General features: G+C 39.9%; 1 protein-coding gene across 10 annotated transcripts in view; it reads right to left on the reverse strand.

Moving 5' to 3' along the window:
* The window catches only part of AGAP1 (ArfGAP with GTPase domain, ankyrin repeat and PH domain 1), a 352,881-nt gene that overhangs the window by 44,956 nt on the left and 285,974 nt on the right, over positions 1-21,951 (reverse strand). For 6 of the 10 annotated variants that reach the window (XM_084524026.1, XM_084524027.1, XM_084524024.1 and 3 more), the window contains 3 exons: positions 16,644-16,721; positions 8,124-8,278; positions 5,795-5,885 (listed from right to left, as the gene is read on the reverse strand). In XM_084524026.1, the coding sequence (XP_084380152.1) occupies positions 5,795-5,885; positions 8,124-8,278; positions 16,644-16,721 (324 nt within the window). The remainder of the gene's footprint in view (positions 1-5,794; positions 5,886-8,123; positions 8,279-16,643; positions 16,722-21,951) is intronic. The other 4 variants (XM_084524019.1, XM_084524028.1, XM_084524022.1 and 1 more) reach the window with 1 other exon arrangement.

The following is a 21,951-nucleotide window of genomic DNA, read 5'->3' on the forward strand; positions in this document are numbered from 1 at the left end:
GCAGCTTATGAAGAAGTAGTAGAAAAAGTCCCTCCTTGGGAATCTAGAGCCACTCGTAGCCAATTACAAGAGAAAAAGAAAAAAAAAAGAGTAGATACAATGTCGCTGTTGCTAACTATATCAACTCCCTTAATAACCATCTATATCATCACCTACATATGGCTTTTACATCTAACACACTATGGGGTATGTTTTCATCTCTAAGATCAGGGAGATAAGTACTAAGATGAAAATGTGATACTTTGAACAGTGCCAGTTTTAGTGTACTAGCCAGAAGGATTCCACAGACAAAAAAATAACCCCACAAATGATAAGGCAGTGACAAACCTGACAAAAGCCGGGAAATTCAAAGTCATTTCCCAAGATGGTTCACTTTTTGTCACTGTCCTGTGTTATTTAAATCTAGATTTGTATGAATATCCCTCTTCAACAAACATTCATTTCAACAAATGCAATGAAAGACTTATGGGAGGAATTTTTGGTGGCTTTTTTCCCACCTGCTGTCACATCTTTTCTTCTCTCCTTACCCTAGGCCTCCCAAAGAACAAGTAGGCTATCACAAATGCCAAGCAGGAAAGTCATGATTAATTGAGAAGGCAGGCAATTTTTATTCAAATCTAAACAAAATTTAGAGCTGACTGGAAAATAATTTCTTTCTGTTATTGCAAATATCATCAAAGGACTCATTTCTATTTTGTGTAACCCAAAATTGAAAAAGTTATTTTTGGCAGCCAAAATAAGTGGAAAGAAAATATTTCCTAGTTATTTGCCGTGTCACTTTTGGTCAAAAATATTAAATGAAAGCAGATACTTCTAATGGCAAAATTCAACATTTCATTGAAAAGACTGATTGACGTTTTTCTGTCAGTCCTTAGAAATAATAAAGAACAAGAAAGCTCCCCCATCTTATTTCACTTAAGCAGAAAAACAGATCTTTTGTTTAAAAAGTTTCAGCTATACTAAGTCTTACTCTAGAAACAGACAGCAGGTGTTTCAGATCTCCAAAACTACAGAAGACAAAACACCTGCCATGCTTTACAAGTCCTTAGTAAGACAAGCATGAAACACTCCTTTCTTGCATATTTCTCCAGGTCACCTCCATGAGTTACTTTTGGTGTCTTGCCAGTGGGGGAACTCAAGTAGTGTATTTGAAATACACTAAAACCCCTGAAACACTAATTTGTCTGTAAAAGCTTAAACAGAGCAGGTATCCATTTAAAATTTACAAACTGTGACTTGGAATGAAATCTCTGCCCCTAACCTGCAAAGGGCAGGGTTATCTTCACAGACATAAAAAGTGTCATGAATTCAAAGAAGTACTAACTCAGAACGAAGCAAGAGAAAAATTACTGATTAATATTTTTATAATTATTCCAACAGAAGCGATGCTAAGGACCTGATCCCGACACCCTCCAGAAATACATCTATGCATTTTAAGTACATCTGGTGTATCTTCTACTAAATACATTTCTAAAATATTTGTCTACTTCCAAATAACAGCACTAGTTAGATTGAATTAGTCCAACAGATAACCAAGAAGTTACGAAGTAACCAAGAAAATCTGTCAGGATATTATTTTAAATTTCAACAATCTGACAACACACAATTGAGTAAGAAGGTGGCAAACCAGAAAAGTAAAGTATTGAATTCATTACAGACATTCAGTTAAAAAACAGACTTTTTGATTTTGGTCACAACAGGATAATGCAAAGCATGGCAGAGCTCTAATAAGCAGCTTGGACAAGCAGCATTGGTCTTTGGTATCTGGAGAAAAAATGATATGACGACACTGATGACTTCTGTTTCAATTTGTGTGCACATGAAAAATTGTTCTCAAAAGGGTATAAGCTAGATTACGAGTCACTACTGACCAATTAATATGGCGAGCTATTGTAAATTGGCATTCTTGATCTCATAATATATATATATACATTTATTTTTAATCTAATTCTTGGAAATTTTAAGCTGTAAACAATCTACTGTTTTTTTTTTTTTTTAATTTTAAATTTTTTATTACAAAAAAAAAGAAGAGGAAGATAAAAGAATTAGCTTACTTTTCTTGCTGATACCAACAGTAATTTTGAATTCGAGGATCCTTAGAGTACACATGGTAGGCACTTCTTCAGTATGCATACACCCAAATTTGATGGTAGAAGGAAAACGCCCATTCTGTGCAGCTGGAGGTACTATAAAGCTAGTTTCTCTCTTTGTTACTTATAATTTGTCAATCAAAATACAAGCATTTTTATACCACTGAATATTCCCAGATTTAAATTTTCAGCTGTCCATATTCTTAAAGATGTTCAGTTTTCTCCTTCTCTAAAAAACTTCTTCCCCACTTTGACTTGCACCTCAATCAAATTGGTCATGTGAAAGCCAAAGCTCTTAACACAGCTATTTTAGAAAAATAACCTCTTCACACCATGTCCTTCATCCCTTTGGACATGGGGTGGCTGATGAAAGACTTGCACATGCTAAACTCATCCGGATTCAGCATGGCAAAGATAGTGCTGGGCTGAACAGAGGAAATCTCTGAAGAAAGGAACAGAAGAGCAAGGAAACTAAGGAGCAGCAGCAGCTGGTGAAGGCATCTTGCAGGGTTGTAGCAAGAGAGGGAAAAATTCGTATCTTTTAATTTCCTTGAGAATTTTCTTCTATTCTACCTATAGAAAATTGTATCTTGTGATGGGTTTGATAGGCTTGACAATGACGCTGAAGTTATTATGTCAGTGTTTGGCTCTCAAATCCAAAATACACCATGGTAGAGTCTAGACACTAAACTCTGTTGGACTGGGAAACACATAATGAGAGTCTCTTTGTTTTTTTCTGCAACAGAAAAGATCTAATATTCCATATACCTTACAAGAGTGAAATATTTCTCTTCCAATATGCTCTTTAAGCATTACAACTGGAAGAGCAAAAAGCATCTGGAGGCAGAAATTTAGCTTCGTTTGCCTAAGCAATCTGATCATCTCCAGTGCCTTCTCCACCTGGAACTGGGCCTCTCGCTGCTCGCAAGGCCCCCGGGAAAAGGGAAGGTTTGTCTCCTTGTGAAACCAGCATGAAGTCCTCTTGGGCTAAAAATTCAGTACCTGAAGGCCTCCGTGCCTCAGTGTCACCTCTGTTCTCCTGGGATGGAAAGTTAATACGGAGTTTGCAGTCTGAGACTGCTAAAGGGGCAAAGGGCTGAAGCACTCAAGGGCTCCTGGTACTACTGCTGCTGGTTAACATACAACAAAGCAGAAATTCCCCAGTGAAACAAAGTGCTGTAATGAAGTGCTAAAAAGCCAAAGCGTTCTAGAAAGAGGAAGAATGAGACTTCTGAAGTGGAAGATTGATGGCCCTTGAATGGAAGTGAGGGACAGCAACATCTCATATTCCTTTGCTCCCAAACATCTGGCTTTGTGAAGATGCAAACTATGCAAGCCTTCCACAAGGGCCCTGGTGTTTGTGATGCAAAATGCTCCGGGGTAAGGGCTTGCCCAGGCAAGAGAGAAAGGGAGTGAAGGGAATAAAGCAAGGCCTGGCATAAAAAGCAGCAGGCTGAGGTTCACACAGTGTGCGTGCATGTTTACGTTTTAAGATACATTGCTTAGGAACTAACGCAGGTTTTTCAAAGGAAATAGAGGACTTAAAATTAGGAAGGGCAAATGACAAGAAGAGACAAGGAAGGTTTAAATCATCTCCGAGAACACAAACAATTCAGTGAGGTTCCAGCTGAGGTTGCAAACTTGCCCCCTACTCCCCAAGTGTTGACAGCTGCCAAAAAGGGTGGTCCCATCCTGCCCTCTCCCTGCAACATATTCTTGGCACAGCCCCTCTGCTGGCACCGTGCACGTGTGGCCAGCTTGACCCAAGAAGCAATCTGGATGAAAAACAACCTGGCTGAAAGGAAAAGGACAAAAAAAAAAAAAAAAAAAAAGGCTTTTTTTGCACAATCATGTTCTGATTAAACATCTAGCTGAGCTGCATAAATACCGGGGTACAAGACTAGGAGAGAAACATACCTCGGGGATAGTGTGCACTCTGGGTAGAGCTTAAAGGGTTCGTGGGCACATTGCAAGGACACGGGTGAGTGTGGAAACCTGTTTGCCATAAAGGAATTACACTTTTCCACTCTATTTGGGTGACTGGTTAGCAGGGTCTTGGAAAATGCTACCCACAGCTGTACAGATAGACTGCAGAAGACTTCAGAGAAGCTAAAGGTCACTTGAAAACCCCATCCTTCTCATATGCAGCACTGCATCTTATATGAATACTGCTACAACTATACTAAAGCCTTGGAATAAATCTGAACGACTACCAGGTTAATATGAAAGAACATGAGTAAATGAGTCACTTTCATCTGTGTGTGCTAAAATATCAGCCAAACTAACATTTTTCCTTGTTTATCACACTCTGGATTACTAGCCCATGGAATGTAAAGACCTTAATTCATCAAGGTTGATATTTTTTTCTGTCTGTCTGTGAAAGGTCCATGATATTTATACTGGAGATCTCCTACAAGCAGGTCATCGAGCTGTTTGGACAGGATCTGAATCCTGGTGCTCAAAGCCTAGTCCAGTCAAGGCTCATATCCCTGCATGCTGAGGACAGAGCACCTACCTGCCTTTGTTCTCGATCCATCGCCTATGGACAGAATACGAATACCTGACATCTAATATCTTTCAAAAGAATCAATTAAAATCAATCTGAGTGTGAAGAACATTTTGATGGCATGGACTGGAAAAAACTTGTCATTTTAAATGCCTGTTAATGTGCTAACCACCTTCTCTTCAAACCTTTTGAGGATGAGGCAGGCTTGCTTGGTGGATGACCGAATCAGCTGAATTGTTAACTATGCAGACAGCAAATTAATCATGCAAAAGCACTTACACTTTTGTATGAATGTTCATTTTAAATTTAGCTGGAAAGTTTAAATGGCTTAGACAAATAGTCAGAATCCTAAACAGTAAGTCTTAAAAAAAAGTATCCAAAGAAAAATAAATGAATATTTTTCCATTTTAAGCACATGTAAAATCACAAGAAAAAGTTCTGACTTCCAAACATCAAAGAAATAAAAATGCGCAAGTTCTCAATCCTTCAGCTTCTACAGCTAATTGCTTTAGAGCAAGAGTACTTCCTTTTTATGGCTTTGTTACAAACCTCTGGAACTAAAGAGCACCAGAATAATGACCTCAGCTGGGGTTAGTGAGGTGACGAGCAGCTCAAAGTATTCTTGAGAACACTTTTCTGAACATTAGGTATATGTTTAAAAATAAAAAAGGGAAAGAAACATAAAGGGGAAAAAATTCCCAAATCAGTTTTCTAGTATCCAGACATAACGAGCAATGACTTCGTTTCTTCTGACAAGTAACCCTAAAAAAAAAAAAAACAAACCCAAAACCCACAAATTAAGCTTTACCACTCTGAAAATATTACCACAGTACATATGCCCTCTCCACCCAAAGTAGGAAGAAAATGGAAGTAACTGATGTCAAAGAGCAAAGTCCTTTTTCCCTTTCTTCAAAGGAAAGGGAAAAAATGTTCACATTTGAAGAGACAAGTACAACAACAAGGGGGAAAAATTAGGACTCATCTGACATGGCATATATTAAGTATAAATTAACATAAATTAAGCTTGATTAAGCAAACTCCATAATGAAGAAGAAACGTGCAAACAACATATGGAATATAATACCAAAAAAGACAAAGCCTGCGGTGGGTGTACACCCAAGTCTCGGCCAAGGAGATGAGTGAGGTCAGTTTCTGCAAGCAAGCACCCTGTGCTGCCTTCAGCAATGGCTGTACTTACTCTGTGCTTCACAGTCCACGCAGTGGGAATTGCCTCTGATGTTCCTTATTGACTGAAGGGCCATGGCCTCACTCTGACTCGTCATACGGGACTGTGTAGATTCGAAGAAACACGTATGCAACAAACAAGAGCCCAATAAAAAGGGTTAGATAAAAATTGTCAGCAAAGGCAACAAAACAAAGCTTAGATCAAGTTTCAACAAATAAGCTGAAAGATCCTGAAGCCTTTGGATTGCCTCTCAAGAAATAACAACCTCAATAGCGTCTCCAAGCACCACAAGACCATGCCTGACAAGCAGAAATTCCCTCTCTCCTCCTCTAATTTTGTCAGCTTGGGATTTCTCCCAGAGCTGTCCCCACCCTGCACAGGAACTCCCAGCACTCTGGGGACTCTTGCCTGGAATCTAACTGGTGGGGAGCAAGCACAGAAGAAAACTGAGCTTCAGGATGAGCCCTGCTATTCACAAGAAAGGTACTCACAGCATAGATTTACTTCTTCAGATAAATTAGATAAGAATATTATTGTATCAAATCAATTTCTTTTATTGATGTTTTTGCTTTTGCTAATGAAGACTAAGGGATGGCTTGCGAAAGAAACCGAAACCCTTTTATTGTCAAAAGGTCAGATTTAATCAGATGGCTCCCATTTAGATTCTCTCCATGATGACCGGCCGATGACCCGGAGTGTCTGTCACCACGTAGAAGTAGTTCAGCTCTATCCAACTAAACCTTCTTGTGGGTTATCTGAGAATAAAATTGTTAGCTGTACCAAATTATAGGCTCTCTGAAATTAATTTTCAAATGAAAGTCAATCTTTTTTGAAATAATTTAAGCAGGATTAGGACCAGGTCTTACATATGGGCATGTGGAGATATGTCTTCCCAGTCTGTCAATGGGAGGCTTACTAAACCTGTCCAATTAGCTGTGCTTATGGTGTTCTGGTTAGTTCTTCTGTTGTGAGACCTTGGAAATACTTTACAGAAAAATCTATTGGAGCATTGTAGCAGGTTGAATATATAACCAAAAAAGCTCTCTGAACAAGCAAAATCTTATCAATGGATTCTCCTTTTCAAAAGAATACATGTATTTAATATACACAAAGGACAATCTTCTCTGTAGGTATCACACAGTAAATGTTAACAGCCACTCTTTGCCCTCTTTTCTATTAGGGCTCTTTTAACGTGGGTGTTAGTATACTCATTTCCTCTGCTATGCTCTCTTAACATACACATTAAAATGTGCAAATCTATGAAAGTCAGACACAAAACCAAATAGGCAGTAATTTTTCTCCCTCTCAGAAATATATATTAGAAATAAACATTTTTTTTTTTAACCAAATAGGAAGTAAATTATGTTACAGTGATGATAATTACTGATGTCTGATCTGTTCTGGTAGGTTGGGGTAATGAAAGCAGGCATTCCTTTCAAAATTTGAGTCTCCTTCTCGCAATATGAAATCATTAAAGACATCTCTCACATGGATAAGGTTAAGGGGTCTACAGGTCTGAACAATTACTCCCCATTTCTCTCTCTCCCTTACCACTCAACACCTTGCTCTCTAGTTGTGAACTGTTTGCAGTCACAAAGACTCAGGAATCACAGGTTCTCCTGCCCCTCCAACAATGAGCAACGGCTCAAGTACTCTCAGATTTTAAACGTGTATTTTAATAGGAAAGAAGAACAAATTACTTCTGTCGTAATGTGAAAGCATGGCAAATTAGAAAGACAGCTCCTTTCAGGAAAAGGCAATAGCTTATCTTTGATTTCTGTGATTTGTATCACTTTATCACTGCGGAGCCCGGTGCCTGAACACCACTGCACATTTATGGCTAGGCCAACTAGAATGCTTAACTAAACCTTGCCATGCAGGAGCAAAATAAATGTTAATTGAGATTTGGCAAGTCAATAAGCTGGGTTTTGGGTCTGTCTCCACTCTTCACCAAGACAGGCTCTTCTTAAAGAACTTTCTGCAGCCCTTCCCTACCTTGAAACAAACCTGAGTCTGCAGTAGTGAATCCACAATATAACTTCTCAGTAGGGACCTTGTTCCAAGTTTCAGTCAAATTTTAAGAGCAATCCAGAAGACCCAAATATAATCCAGTAGCTCTATTTACTCAATTGCTCTCAAAAATAAACTGCAAAACAAGCTACAGTACCAGTTATCTTGAAATATCTGAGAAACGTATACAGCTCTAACACGACTGTGCCATGTGCCTAGCACATGCATGTCTCTAGGAGGACAAGTTTTAAAACTCAGGGTTCTTGATTTTGCTTTCCTTTTAATCATCAACCACCATAACTTATTTTCAGTATTACTCTGTGTGCCATACCTTGTTCTTGCTGCTCTCGCATGACTGTAAACTGGCCAAGATCTGACTCTCTATGGCTTGTACCCATGCATCTCTTTCTTCGTATGTGGTAGCTTCGAAGTGCCATGTCTGGCCAGTGAGAGAGACAATGATAAACTCGAAGTTTTCTTCTTGTTCTGAAAAAAACATGTAATAGGAAGAAAAGTTAAGGATCTTGATAGATAGGACTAAGCAATCCTGTTTGATGAGAATTTCTGCAATGTAACAAGGAATTGCAGGTCTGAATGCCGGAGATTCAAGGCTAAGTATATCCAACTACCCTGAAGCTGCACAATGCATCCCAAAACAACTTGCAGATGCAAATTTTTTCTCTCTAAATGCTATGTAGATAAAGTACTTTTTTATGCACAAATATAAATATAAATAAATATAAATAAAGTACTTTTTTATGCACAAAACTTAAAAAGATGGACAGAGTATAAAGAGGTGACAACACAAAGTTTGTCAGTTCTTCCTCCAATCACACATGTACATGCACAGATATGTTAAAAAAAAATATATGTGCTTTTCTGGTCTACAGCACAAATACACCGGATTACACAGAATTAAAATCAGTTCAGCTTATTCAACATTCACATTTGACATGGAAGATGAGAAAATGACCTGAGAAGCTAGCAGAAAAGGTCAACGAAAAACCTTTAGGGCCATTAGAGCATAAGGACTGGTATTCAGGCTGAAGCACTGCAGCATATGAAAACATCAATAAAAGTACGCACACTAACTACACATGGGACAGCAAAGTCAAATTAAAAAAAATCAAAGAAGCTGAAACAGAGATAGTGGAATTGGGAATAGCAGGCATGAAGCATGAAAGGAACATAATAACAGAGCACAAAGTTCTGGTGAACATCAGACGTAACGGGCTTTAGAAAGAGCATTTACATTCACTCGTCTACTAATGACTTATTACGTATTCAGAGCCATGAACCTCCTGCATTACCTTGTCATCCGTAAGCATGTAAAGATAAGTGACCAATCTAGCACTAGATTTAAAGACAGCACTGCTGCTCGCTGGAAGTCATTTTCTCTACCTGTGGGACAACTGTTTTTTCTTGGTAAGCTCCATGCTAGCAAGACCATTGCTTATGCTGCTTTAATGAACTCTCAAAAAACAGAGTAGGTTACTTTGCACCTTGAGAACACACACAGAGCTGAAGGTTATTTCCAGGTGCATGAGAACACCTGAAGTAGCAGTTACACTAATAAATAAATAAAGAAATATGTGTAGAATAAGTGGAAACAGAAAGAGGAGAGAAATGCAATTGCGCAGGTATAACTAGATTTGTTATAGCAATATTGTGTAAAAAGCAGGTAGGATCACAAAGCAAAATGCTGATTAAATCACAAAAAAAAAGAAGTTACATTTATCAAATGGAGCTTCAAGAGTTTATGAAGGTGATGTAAGATTAAGTCCAACAGAGAGACTAAAACTGCTTTCAGTCCTGGGCACTGTCATCTGCAGGACAACCCAGTGCTGCAGAATAAAAACTGAAGCACCTCCAGAAAGCCTTGTTGGAGGGAAGAGGGTCCTGAGAAAGCCAGGGAACGCAGGCAGAGTAAGAGAACACAAAAAAATGAATCTCACATGAAGCAGCTTGTGGTAGAATCCAGCTCAGGAGATTCATTCTTAGGCATTGTGCCCTTCTCCTTCATCTCTCCTCTACTCAGTGGGCGCTGGAAGATAAAGCTATCGCATGGGGTGGCGTGTGGCTTTGGGGTCATTTTTTCACTACAGGGAAAATGAATTCCCCATGCCTCCTTTTTAAGCAGGGAGTACAGCCCGATGGATGCAAAGAAACAAGGGCGCTACGAGAGAGGTGACTCCTCAAGCACACAGGACTGAGCTAGCTTCTCATCCATAATGATCAACAAGTGTATGTGCTATATATTTAGAGAGACTCTCTGCAGAGACACAATCCTGTCATGGTCCAGCCCAAAATTTCAGCATCTAAGAACTACATGACTTCCCAGCATCACAATTCCAGGACCTGAAAGAAGTGCATAAAGCCAAGACTCAGCATGATTGAACTTTCCCATCTTGTATTTGCCAATAATCCTGATTGCGTACTTAGGAATTTATTATGAGAAATAAATTCTGCAATCCGGCCAGTCTGCCCTTTAAAAGCAAGTTTGAAATACTGTCCTCACTCACAACAGTGCCCCTGCAGGCTTTGTTTGCAAGGAATGCTGCACTGAAGTTACCCTCTGCTCCTGGAAGGCATCCTGCGTGGTGTGTGAACCCTGCCATCCAGGCGACTCGAGTGAAATGGGGGGAACACCGCCAGCTGCTTCCTGTCGGTGCTCCTTTACACATGAAGTATCCTTTTTCCGAAGGAAAGGCTCTCTTGTTTAATCCCTGACCTCTTCTGCGGTGACCAGATGACACTGTGACAAAAGCTGCAAATGCCTCGCAGCCGCTGTGGCTTGGGATTGCCAGGTCTGCACAGCGTGTTGGTGTGTTTGTCCCCATGCAGCCCCACCACGGGTTACGAGGGCTGCAGCATGTCCTAAGGCTGGGCCGGGAGGACATCTCCATGTCATCAGGAAGCGAGCTGACAACTTGGTTGTTGTTGACAACATATTAAGAACGCACAAGTTTGCATATTTTATTAGGCTTATTCCTTAAAAAGCTCAGACGAGAAGCAAGAGCACCAGTTGAAGATGCATTCAGTAACACATTTTCTGCTTAAATGTGATGGGAGTTTTGTTTTTGCAGACACGACTGCAAAACAAAACACCAGAGCCAACGCCACGTCACCTGCAGAGCAATGTGTAAGACAGGCACGGCACGCAGGTAGCAAACATGTAGATCCTCACCCATCGCAAACACAAACAGAAAAATCCAGGCAGCAGGGTGAAATTGCTCAGTTTTACTCTTCGGTAAAATTATGGGTTGTGCTATTTAAATCTCTATGAGCCCAATCACAAAATTTTATTAAACAGTTTTCCATGTTTAACAGTTATTCATAGAAAGGTCCACTATAATAGTATTTTAGCACCATCAACCTGTCGAAATCAACCTGCCCAATTACTCCAAACTACATTAATAACACCGGATATTACACTAATTGTGTCCAGTTTCTATGCAGACGAGGTCCCATGGGGCTAATTTTTCATCCTCAGGGGCAAGCAACTCAGCCATCAAACTGATTTCACTAAGAATCCCTCCTCATTACACAAGTCCGGGCTGTCAAACTTTTTTTTAAAAAGGTTAATGGGCCAATCAGTCATCAATTATTTCCTGGAAGCCCAGCAGACAAAGGGTTAAAGTGCTAAGAAACAGCTGCAACTGATTTACATTTGGAAGTTATTATCAACATGAGATGTCTAAAATGTTGTGGGTTTTCTTCTTTTTTTTTTTTTCCTTCTTTTTTTTTTTTTTTTTTTTTTTGGTTTAAGTGGGAAGGGGTGGCTAAAATGGGAAATAAGCCCAAACTGTAGGACTGTGGTGATACAGCTGATAACACGTGAGACTTTTTTGGATTTTACTAGAGGAGCAGTGGATGTGCAACCAGTGAGTTTTAGGAAAACTACACAGCCTTGCATATAGTGGTACGGAAGCCATTAGCACCACCACTTTCTAGGAACTACACGGTACCACGGTTGATGCTGCACATACTGATTTCACCATTACCTTTTCATAGCAAGTTTCCTTCATTCAGCAGAACTTCATGAATATTTTCCCCTGCCAAACAACATACATTGCTACAGCCCACCCACTTATGGAGAACGATGCACAATTCCTTACAAGTGCTGTGCAAGGGAAGACAAACAGGCACAGTCACACTGCATCCACTGCATTCCCACACCAATGCCAGTGTTCATTGTACGTAACAGAGATCAGATTTAGCAATCTACACTGAAAATAACTACAGGATACAATTAGTCTATAACTTGTTCCAGAGAGCTCAATTAAGTCCACTGAAATGTAGGGAAAACACACGTCTTGGTATCCCAGTAAGAGCTGCTCTAAACAATGTGCTTATATAATTGTTTGCAGTTTTCACTTCTCAGATCTTTTATTCTCAATATTAAGAACTGCACAAATACCTGCTGACACCTTGCACCAGTGGTGGATAACCACAAGCACAGCTTCACATCAGTGGAAGATAAGGCCCCCTTTCTGCCAGGCACTCTACAATCAGAAATCACACCCATCCCTAATGTTTACTTTAAAAAAAAAAACACAGTATTGTTACTTTTCAAAGGGCATAAAATGAAGACTTACCAAGATTAAGGCATTTTTCATAGGCCCACATGGATATTTGTAAAGAATCAGAAATAAAACTGGATTTCTGACTTCCAAGTCAGTGGTTTACAACCAGCCTCTTACGTTAGATGCTAGATCGTGCATTTGCATCTTTGCACAATGTAGCTGCCAGAGGATCCTGGTGCTAATGCTACCTTGGTAAATTAATAGCAAGAGATGCCAGTGGCACAGCATATACTTTCCAGAAACAGCAAGTGTAGAACCAAGAGATTCAATGGCATATTTCAAACACCCATAAAGCATCTTCTAGAGTTGAGGTTACAGGTTCGGACCTATTCAAGCCTGCCTGAAGTAACACCAAGACCTATTTAAACTCCCTTTTTATCACATCCTCTTCTATCTCTCAAAAACCACTTCCACTCAAGCATCCTTCCTTAATAACCCTCAATCTTTTCAAAAGGATGATAATGAAAAACTGCTGAGGTGCTCCAGCAATCAACACTGGATGTTTACAATACACAATTTGTTTACAACGAAGGTGCATGTTATTTATGTACTACATAACGATAACTATCGTTACATTTTGCCACTTGGTGTAAATTATCCCTGTAACTTGGAAGATAAGCATGTTTATTAGCAGCATCAATTAAGGAAATATTTGTGCCATGTCCCACTGGGCATGACTATGCTAATACTTCTCTCCCCTTTCCAAACCCAGTGTCTAAATCTAATTAGTTTTGAAAATCAACCCTATCAGGACAATATAGCTCTGCTATCAGTTGCCCACAGCTCTTGGTAAAGGTTGCATTCCACTGGAAGAATTTTTCAGTGGTACTGTTTTATATCACTACCCGTGAATGACAAACTGATGATGAAAGGCTTGTTTCTAGCTCAAGGCGCTCAGCCCCCCCACCATATGTACTCGCTTTAAGACAACACGATTTGAAGAAATGCATGAAGTCATTTTTAAATTCAGTTCATAGGGTACCTAAGTCTGTACTTGCACTAGGTGTTCCCCAATACATCTCAAGCCCACAGCTCACTTTCTAAATTGTCGATTGGGTAGAGCTTATCTTTGGTGTTGTGAATGAACAGCCTCCCCCTGCATCTGCTGTGGTTGAGCCAAAGCTAACTACCTGCATTGGCACAGCATCACGGCAGCAACAGCATTGCGACCTTTTCAACAAAAGGTAGTTTGGGAGTTAATGAATATGCAGAAGACAAGTTTTCCATGAGATCCTGGCAACTCCGATGCAGCACGGCTTAACATGTCCCATGTAAACATGAAGAGTGGAAAAATGAGGATTTAGTATCTTTTTGAATGTTTAACCAAAGCATGCAGAGCACAGTTGCTACATTTCATAAAGCTACTTCTTTACACATTGCTACAGGAAAAATAATTCCATGTTTTAACAATCCTGCTCTGAGAGCAGGTACACCAGACGCCAGCTTCAGAAGAGTGAAATCGAGCAGGGTCTGTTTTAAGCGCGACATGCTATTACATGCTTTCCCCCTAGAAAATCAAAGGATTGCTTAAATCTTGGCTGCCTGCAATAAGGAGCAGGTGCGACTTTTTCATTTGTCAGTGACTCCCTATGAGAAAAAAAAACAACACAAAGATCTGAAAATGAGCAGTTTTAGTCAAACTCTACAATTGCAAGAAATTTTAGTTTCTTTAATCTAAGAAATAATCTTTCTAAATAACATCAGTACGAAAGTGATGAAGGAACAGCAAAGGGCATAGCAGTACAATGCCCGCTTCTGTCTGCCCTCAGAAGTTAGAGTCGTCCAGCTGTGAATCCTACACCCAGACAGTCACCTTTGTGAAAATCCGGCCAGGACAGACACGACAGAAATGCAATGGTTTGGGCATCAAATAGCTGAGAAGAGCCACGTCCAGGGAGGACTCTCAGCTTTGCACGGCGTGTAACAAAAGGTGACCTTGTGCAAGCACCAGGCGCCAGTGACCGACCCACCACACCGAGGACCACGCAGACACTCACTGCTGCTAAGCATCGATGAAACCTTTGCAGCATCTGAGTTGCTGTGTGCAGACCTTTGCTTTGCCCATCTTAATTGGAGATTTTGCTACATGGAAGCGCACAGAATCCCTAAATAATAGGATTGGAATTGAAAACTAGCTGAGAAACTGCTTTCTAGATCAAGCTTTTAAAAATGAGAATTGTACATGATGAGAATATTTTTGTTCTGTAAAAACGTGTAAGTGCAATTGAGCAAGCATGCGCTAAAGACTAAAGCAGATTTGTTATTCTGGACTGTCATTTCCCATCAACATTTTCTTTTTTGAAGGCATAATTATCTAAACATGTGGCTTTTAATACTTACACTGCTCATTAACTCTACATTTGCCAGTCTCACAACTCACGCTATCACAGTGAGGTTAAACATACAAGCTCAGAGAAGCAGAACTATGGAGAACAGTGGATCTTCAGTTTTTAGCAGGGATTATACTTCCAAAAAAAGATGCATTTGTTTAATTTCAAAATTTCACTTTGAGGACATCTCTCAAAACTCTTTGGACCATATAGCTATCAAGAACACGTTCCCATAAGCTTATTCAGTGTGCCTTCGACAGCTAGTTTGATGAGTGCAGTATGGGATTTTTTAAACTAGACAGGCCCTAAACCTCGAGATCTTCATCTGTAAGACACAAGGGAATTTTTTACACTTGTTTCACTGCTACAATTTAATAACAAGTAGGTATAAAATCACCAGCTCCTCCACGAGCATACCTGTAACAAACATGTCTGTGCACTGATTAACAGAAGAGATTAAAAACCAGCACGTACATACAAAATTAAGTATTATTAAAAGTATCTACTTAGTTTCCTATTAAATGGAAAAAGAAAACATTTATGTCCAATAATCACTTTCTCTCATTTCATATTTTGCACTTGAAAAGACACCAAAATGATCAAAATAGGCAGAATTTTGCAACTGTTGCTCTGAAAGGTAATAATTTTACATTTACACTGAGAAATAAAACAAAATTATAATTAAAAAAGCCTCCTTAACAAGCTGCAGGAAAATTACACTTTTGTTTCCCACATATACTTTATTTGGCAGTGAGAGCACAGCATCCAACAGCAATACAGCAGTAATTGTGCAAAAAAGGACGGTGATATAAATCACCAAAGGTTAATGATCAGGATGTGAACAGAGGGACTTGTTTACAGAAATAGCATGCAATTTAAAATTTACAAGAGATTTAATGCCACTGCTTGGCAATCACTAAAATCAACAGCCCAGAAAACAGTGACATTAAGAAAAATATTACAGTTATAATCATTCCAAAATAAGTCAATTAGTGTTAGGGCATGCGCTTGCGATTACTTGACCCATTTGGTTCGCACTTAAGTGAAAAAAATCCCCCCCCCATTATATTGAGATTACTGAGTTGTGACCTATTTTGCATTCCATATTTCTTACACTATCCCTCTTACATGCCGCTGGAGATGGTGGCAGAGGTTTTTTCTCCTCTCCTGGCTTCCAAGTAATTCTGACCTTTGACATTTGTAATAATAAAAAAAGAAGAAAGTTTATAATTGTGTTGTTCAAATGAAGGTGGAGGGGGAAAAAAAATTCAATGTGCTATTATACAAAAGCCATGACGGCTGTCTTCGGTGAAAAAAAAGCAATGTAAGTCAATTTGTGAACTTTGGCACCAGATGACCTTTAGAAATACAACAATATACAGAATTTACAAGCAAGAGTAGCACATGCAAATGACCCGGCACTGTCTCGCCTTTGGATTAGAGCTGCAAAGAGCATTATGGAGAACGCTTTCACAAAACAAATTAAGACTGTTACTTAAATGTCACGGCACACTATTGTATTTGGCTACAGATCATTACACCTGATACTAACACTTTTAAAAACTGTAATAACTTGGGAAATATTACATTGAGTGCCCACATGTATAAAGGGAATATAAAAAAATAAATAAATAAAAGAAGAAAATGGGTTCTTGAAGTAATTTAAACATCACCACTCCACGACTAGAGGGAAAGGTCAAAATTTAAGTAAGCTGAAAGGAACATGAATGGTAAAATAAAATGCACAAACAAAAAGATGAAAAGACCACTGGAATGACTCTGCAAACATAAGATGAAAGCACGCATGCTTTGGGCAAATTTGATTTCCATTCCTGCATTTGGTAAGGGAGAGACGGAATGAGGGCAATTTTCAGAAAAGCGGGTTAAAAAAGGGGTAGAGAGGAGGTGTTCATCTAAAACGTGTTGTTTTGTTACCTTCAGTGTTGGTGCTGCTGCTGCTGTATATATTTCGCAGGCTACCAACACGGTTTAGTTTCCAAGCTTTGCGTTTGGCTGCATCCAGAGAGCAGAAGGGGAAGAGAAAAAAAAGAGAATAGAATAAAAATAAAGAAAAGAAAAAAAATGAGGAGGGGGGAAAAAAAGAAACATCAAAATAGCATGTGAAGTAAAATACAAGCACAAGCCTGTTACATGTGAAGAGTTACACACAGAAAATGCACACAGGACTATACAGCCTCTCAGATCCACAAACAATATGGAAAGCCTCTTCCTTATTGGAAATGTTTTTTAAAACTCTGAAACATGACAAGGTTTGGCAAGACTAGACGAATCTGCTATTAGAACAGACAAAACCAGACCAGTAGAACTAAAAATGCACAACATATTTGTACAGAGGATACCAGACTTGTCAAAACAACTACTGTAAAATGCTATTTAATACTCAAACTCAGCCAGAGGAGTTCTTTTTCTCCAAAAGCCTATATTAATCACTTGATGCCTGTAGTTACAACACCTTTGAAAGTTGAGGTGATGATGCAATGGGCTTAAATCATCAAAACAAGAATGAATGTTATTTGCAGGATTGAGCTTACAGGCATTACTTCATTATTTTGAAGACTGTCAAGTAGACATTGATGCTGCGTAAATTTTATTTGTGCTTCCCCCTCACCCCTGGCAAATCACTGCAAAACACAAGTTTTACTTGGAACTTGCAAATGTATATATATATATATTATATTATGGACACCACCACTGCTTTATGAGAATCCACAATTTTTTAGATTTTCTGAGATCCCAGCTGCTGTTTTTACAATTAGCAGGAAATATTGCTCAAAAGCACTCAATTCCTGTGCTCATTAAGAGAGACTAAATTTTTACGTTCTTCAAAATCTACATGTTTTGCCTTGAAAGTGAATTCACAGCATGAGAAGCGCATTCAATCAACAACATGCTTAGACTCAGTTGCATCAGACAGGACTGCATGAAACATCCAAGTACACCATGGTACCGCTGGCCTCTAACAGTGACTTAGGCTGAAATAATAGAAACGTCCCCTCTCCTTTACCCGTGGACAAGGAGGGAATGGCATATCTATGGAAAGTGGTATCTCTACAAGCTTTCCAACCACCTCATCAGCTTATCCACTCAAGAAATAATAACACAACACTGCCTGGCCTGTAATAATTTTGTAAAATGTGTTGTACAGGATCAGGGATGAGATCACTGTGGTCAGTGAGAACTGGAAGAGCATCAAGACCTCCTTCTGTGACTTTTCTCAGTAGATCACACAGACCTAGTGCCCACAGACAGTGGAGAGCCTGAGCTCAGGTGTGAGACTTCTAAAAAGGACAGTATCGGTTACAGTATTATTAATTATGATTAATTTCCATGACGTTTTAAAACCGAACATTCTACCACTCTGATTCAGCTTATTATGGAGAAACTTGTGATGAATTTGGAATCAGACCCCCTAAGCACAGACGCTCCTCACCCTTTAGGATAACGTGAACATCACACAACATAATGAGTACGGTGATAAAGCATTTAAGAATTTTTCTTTCTAAATTTAACAGAGAACTTTTTTTTAAATGTCCCATGGAACTCAGACTGAACAGCTGCTTCCACAGAAAAGGAACAGTGACACAAAGTCATTCAAATGCTTAACAAAAAGCTTGATTTTCGGCTGAAGATCTAAGGCTGGAACAAGCACTTGTTTGCTGCACACGGATACCTGTCATAAAGCAGCACGGAGCTCGTGTTTGCAGGAGGTGATGTGTTCAGGCACTGAAAGGAGAATGTTTCTCTCTCCAGCCCCTATCTCAAAGTTGCCTGTTTAAAGCTATCCTCATGTACACACCGAGAAAGAACTTCAAACTGCACAGACAGTAAAACAGCTATAAAAAACTTATTACTGCAGCTGAAGAGAAATGCCTCAGCACCCTGGACTGTTAAGCTAGATGTCCTGTTGTAATAAAGTGATCCGCAGGCTTTAGTGCTCTATGCTGAGAGGGAAAATGGAGGACTGGGTACCTTACATCACAGAACGGTTTGGGCTGGAAGGGACCTCAAAGCCCCCCCAGTGTCACCCCTCAAGCAGAGCAGGCCCCATCCAGCCTGGTCCTGGGCACTGCTAGGGATGGGGCACCCACAGCTCCTCGGGGCAGCCTGGGACACTGCCGCCCTCAGAGTCAAAAATTTCTTCCTTACATCTAATATAAACCTCCCCTCTTTTGGTTTAAAGCCATTACCCTTGTCCTATCACCACATTCCTTAATGAAGAGTCCCTCACAGCTTTCTTGTATCCCCTTTAAGCATTGAAAGGCTGCTACAAGGCTTCCCCAGAGTGTGCACACACACTCGTGTGTGTGCAGCCCAGGACACAATCGTCTTTCTGGGCTGCAAGTGCACATTGCTGGCTCGTGTCACTCATCTGAGTGACATCCTTTAGACTATATATCACTGAAATTAAAATATGTAATGTTATCTGGAAGATTAAGTTAGATCTATTTAAAAATTAAAGTTCATCAAATCTAAATATATCTTCATTGTATGCATCCTTCAATATGAAAAATCTTCAGTTTTAGAAATACTTAACTAGTCCCAGCAGGTACCAGCAACTAGAGAGGCACAATTTCCCAGCTGAAAACTTGTTTTTCCTGAAAAAAATTTACATATAAATAGGCAAAATCGAGGTTTGGCACCCTCAGGAAAGGAAGACCATTTCCAGTATACAAAGACCCTTTCCCAGTCTGTTTTCATTTTTCAAACTTTAATCGCATGTTAAAGTACGGACATATAAGCAGGACGTGAACTTGCAGCCTGGTTTTCTATTAACCTATCGATGAAATAGTCCATTTTAATGTGTTCAGTGTCATGCCTTTTTCTTCTTTTTAAACAAATGGACTTTTTTTCTCAGTGAAGCTGAGGTCCTGATACATCCTAGTGTGTCCTTTATCATCGATTAGACTCCAGTCTGCTTCTTGGTGGTGCTCTGCGGTCTCTGAAAATTCACGAATATGCTCAGCAGCAGGGTTGGACAGTGCCAAGCTCAGCCTCCGCCGGGTGATTGATGTGCGTGCGACCACCAGGGCCTAGCCCAGCCATCCCACCCTGACTGCCTTCAAAATTACAGTCTGACTATAAATTTCTGCTACCTACCAACAAGGCCTAAGCAGGCACTGGAGGTCATCGTTTGCCTGATCTGTCTTTGACTTACATGCCGGAATATTCAGTCCATCCAGCCTGGGTTCACTCCCCAGTTTTAAGTTAGCTCAGTGTGAGCACTGGTTGCCAGCTCTGGTGCTGTATATGTATGTGCATAGATAAAGAAAACCATGAAAGCCAGAACTGGTTTCCAATGAAAAGTTATTAAAAATACTTCGTTATTTAACAGAAACAAAGCTTTGTAATGAGAAAAGATCTTTAAGGTGAATTATCTGTTGAAGTATTTTCTGGAAGTCTGTTTTCTTAGAATAATCTTACTAAGAAGCATATCTACTTAGAGATACTAAAAAGAAACCAACAAACACTTTTCTCAAACAACAAATACCTGGAATGAAGATAACTATTTCCCAAAAGATACGAGTATTTGATTTAGCTTGTCCTGAAACAGCAACTAGTATTCCACCTAGTATGCTGGACTACCACAATCTGAATGACTAATGTATTTTAGTAACGTTTTGAGAAAATCTTATCGACATCGACACTTGCCCTGATCTCTGGCTTGAATGCTGACAGGAAAACAACATCTTGCAGCAATCAAAGCAGGGCTCCATCCCAACTAGCATGTCGGCACAGAGTGGAAGCACAGTTTCTGATCTTCACCAAGCTCATTAACTCCAGAATTTAGATTACTGAGATTAAACTCTTATCTTTGCCAGGCAAATTAATTTTTGCTTCCAAACTCTCAATCTGGACTAGCACAATAAGTCATTATCTGTCACCCGATGGCTCTGAGCTCTGCTTTTAACAAACCTGCAAAACAACGCCTTGATTGTTGCAACGTTCGACTTGGCGCAAGCCATCGTCCGGCAGTTCCTCCCAGTGGTTACCATAGGAAGAAATCACAAAGCAACAAACCATGAAAGCATTGACTCTCGGAGCCTGACATGTGGTTTTACGATGAAGGGTTAAAATGATTTCTTGAGCTCTTACAAGGAAGCTACTCTCAGTTTCACCATCTATGATCTGATGCGTCACTCGTGTGGCACATACACGCTCAGACATCTAGTTCAAATATACCATTTGAGGGACTAGAGCCTACCGTATTGATTTGTAAGGAGGGAAGAATGATGTGCTTCTATATAACTGTGTCAAGTGTTACAATGGACCATACAGATATTTATTTTTTATAGCAGGAACTACTCCCCAGGTAGTCGGAGGTCAGCAGTCATTGAATCATCTCCATATACTGTAAAAGAACCACATGCTACCTAAACAGACATACCAGTTCAAACTGCCTGTATTCCTCTTTGCTTCATCCTAATTTTCATCATAATTTTTATGGCTAACAAATGGTGTGCACAATTGCAAAGTTGTGTTGGGGTAGAACTGCATTTTTGGAAGGATACATCCCCAGACATTTCTGCATCCAGAAGGGAGGACTGGATGTGTTCCTTGCAGTCTCTCCAGAAGCACTCCCATTTCCTTCCTTCACTCCTTCTGGGTCACTCAAAAGAGTTGCAAGAGCATCTTATGGGTGTTTTTAATATCAGCTTTGTGTTTCACCAGGGAATGTGGTAGCTCTCACTTTTAGAAAGTACCTTGCCACGTCTCCACCTAAACACTATGAGTCCAGTAAGACAAAACACTGGCCATTGTTCATTCATGCCTCACCTATGGCCCACTGTAAGATTAAAAAAAAAAACAAAAACAAAAACAAAACACAGATACACAGAAAAATTCAAACCCTTTTCAGGTGTTATCCATGACATGACATGTCCCGTGTCTCCTGCTCTTTGCCTCAAGAGTTCACAGCTTGAAGAAGTCCTGGCCAGGACGGATGCCTCCTGGTGCCAGGTGTTAAGCCTGGGCTCGAAAATTTCTTGGTTGAGCCACGTAGAGAAATGCCCTTCTGCATAGTTTCTGTTAGCAAATGCAGAGTGCAGTTTCTCTGGCTGCATCGTCCCTGCGTACAGCTGGGTACCAAGCACAGCTCTGCAAAGCAGTACGCCGAAACTCACCGCTGCTTGGCACTTCACGAGGGCTGACACCTACTTTTAGAAGGACGTGCTCTCTATCAAATGGGACTATCGTACCAGCGGTCCGTGTGTCAGCAGGGGTT

Source organism: Aythya ferina, assembly GCF_964211825.1.
Source record: "Aythya ferina genome assembly, chromosome: 6".
Lineage (NCBI taxonomy): Eukaryota > Metazoa > Chordata > Aves > Anseriformes > Anatidae > Aythya > Aythya ferina.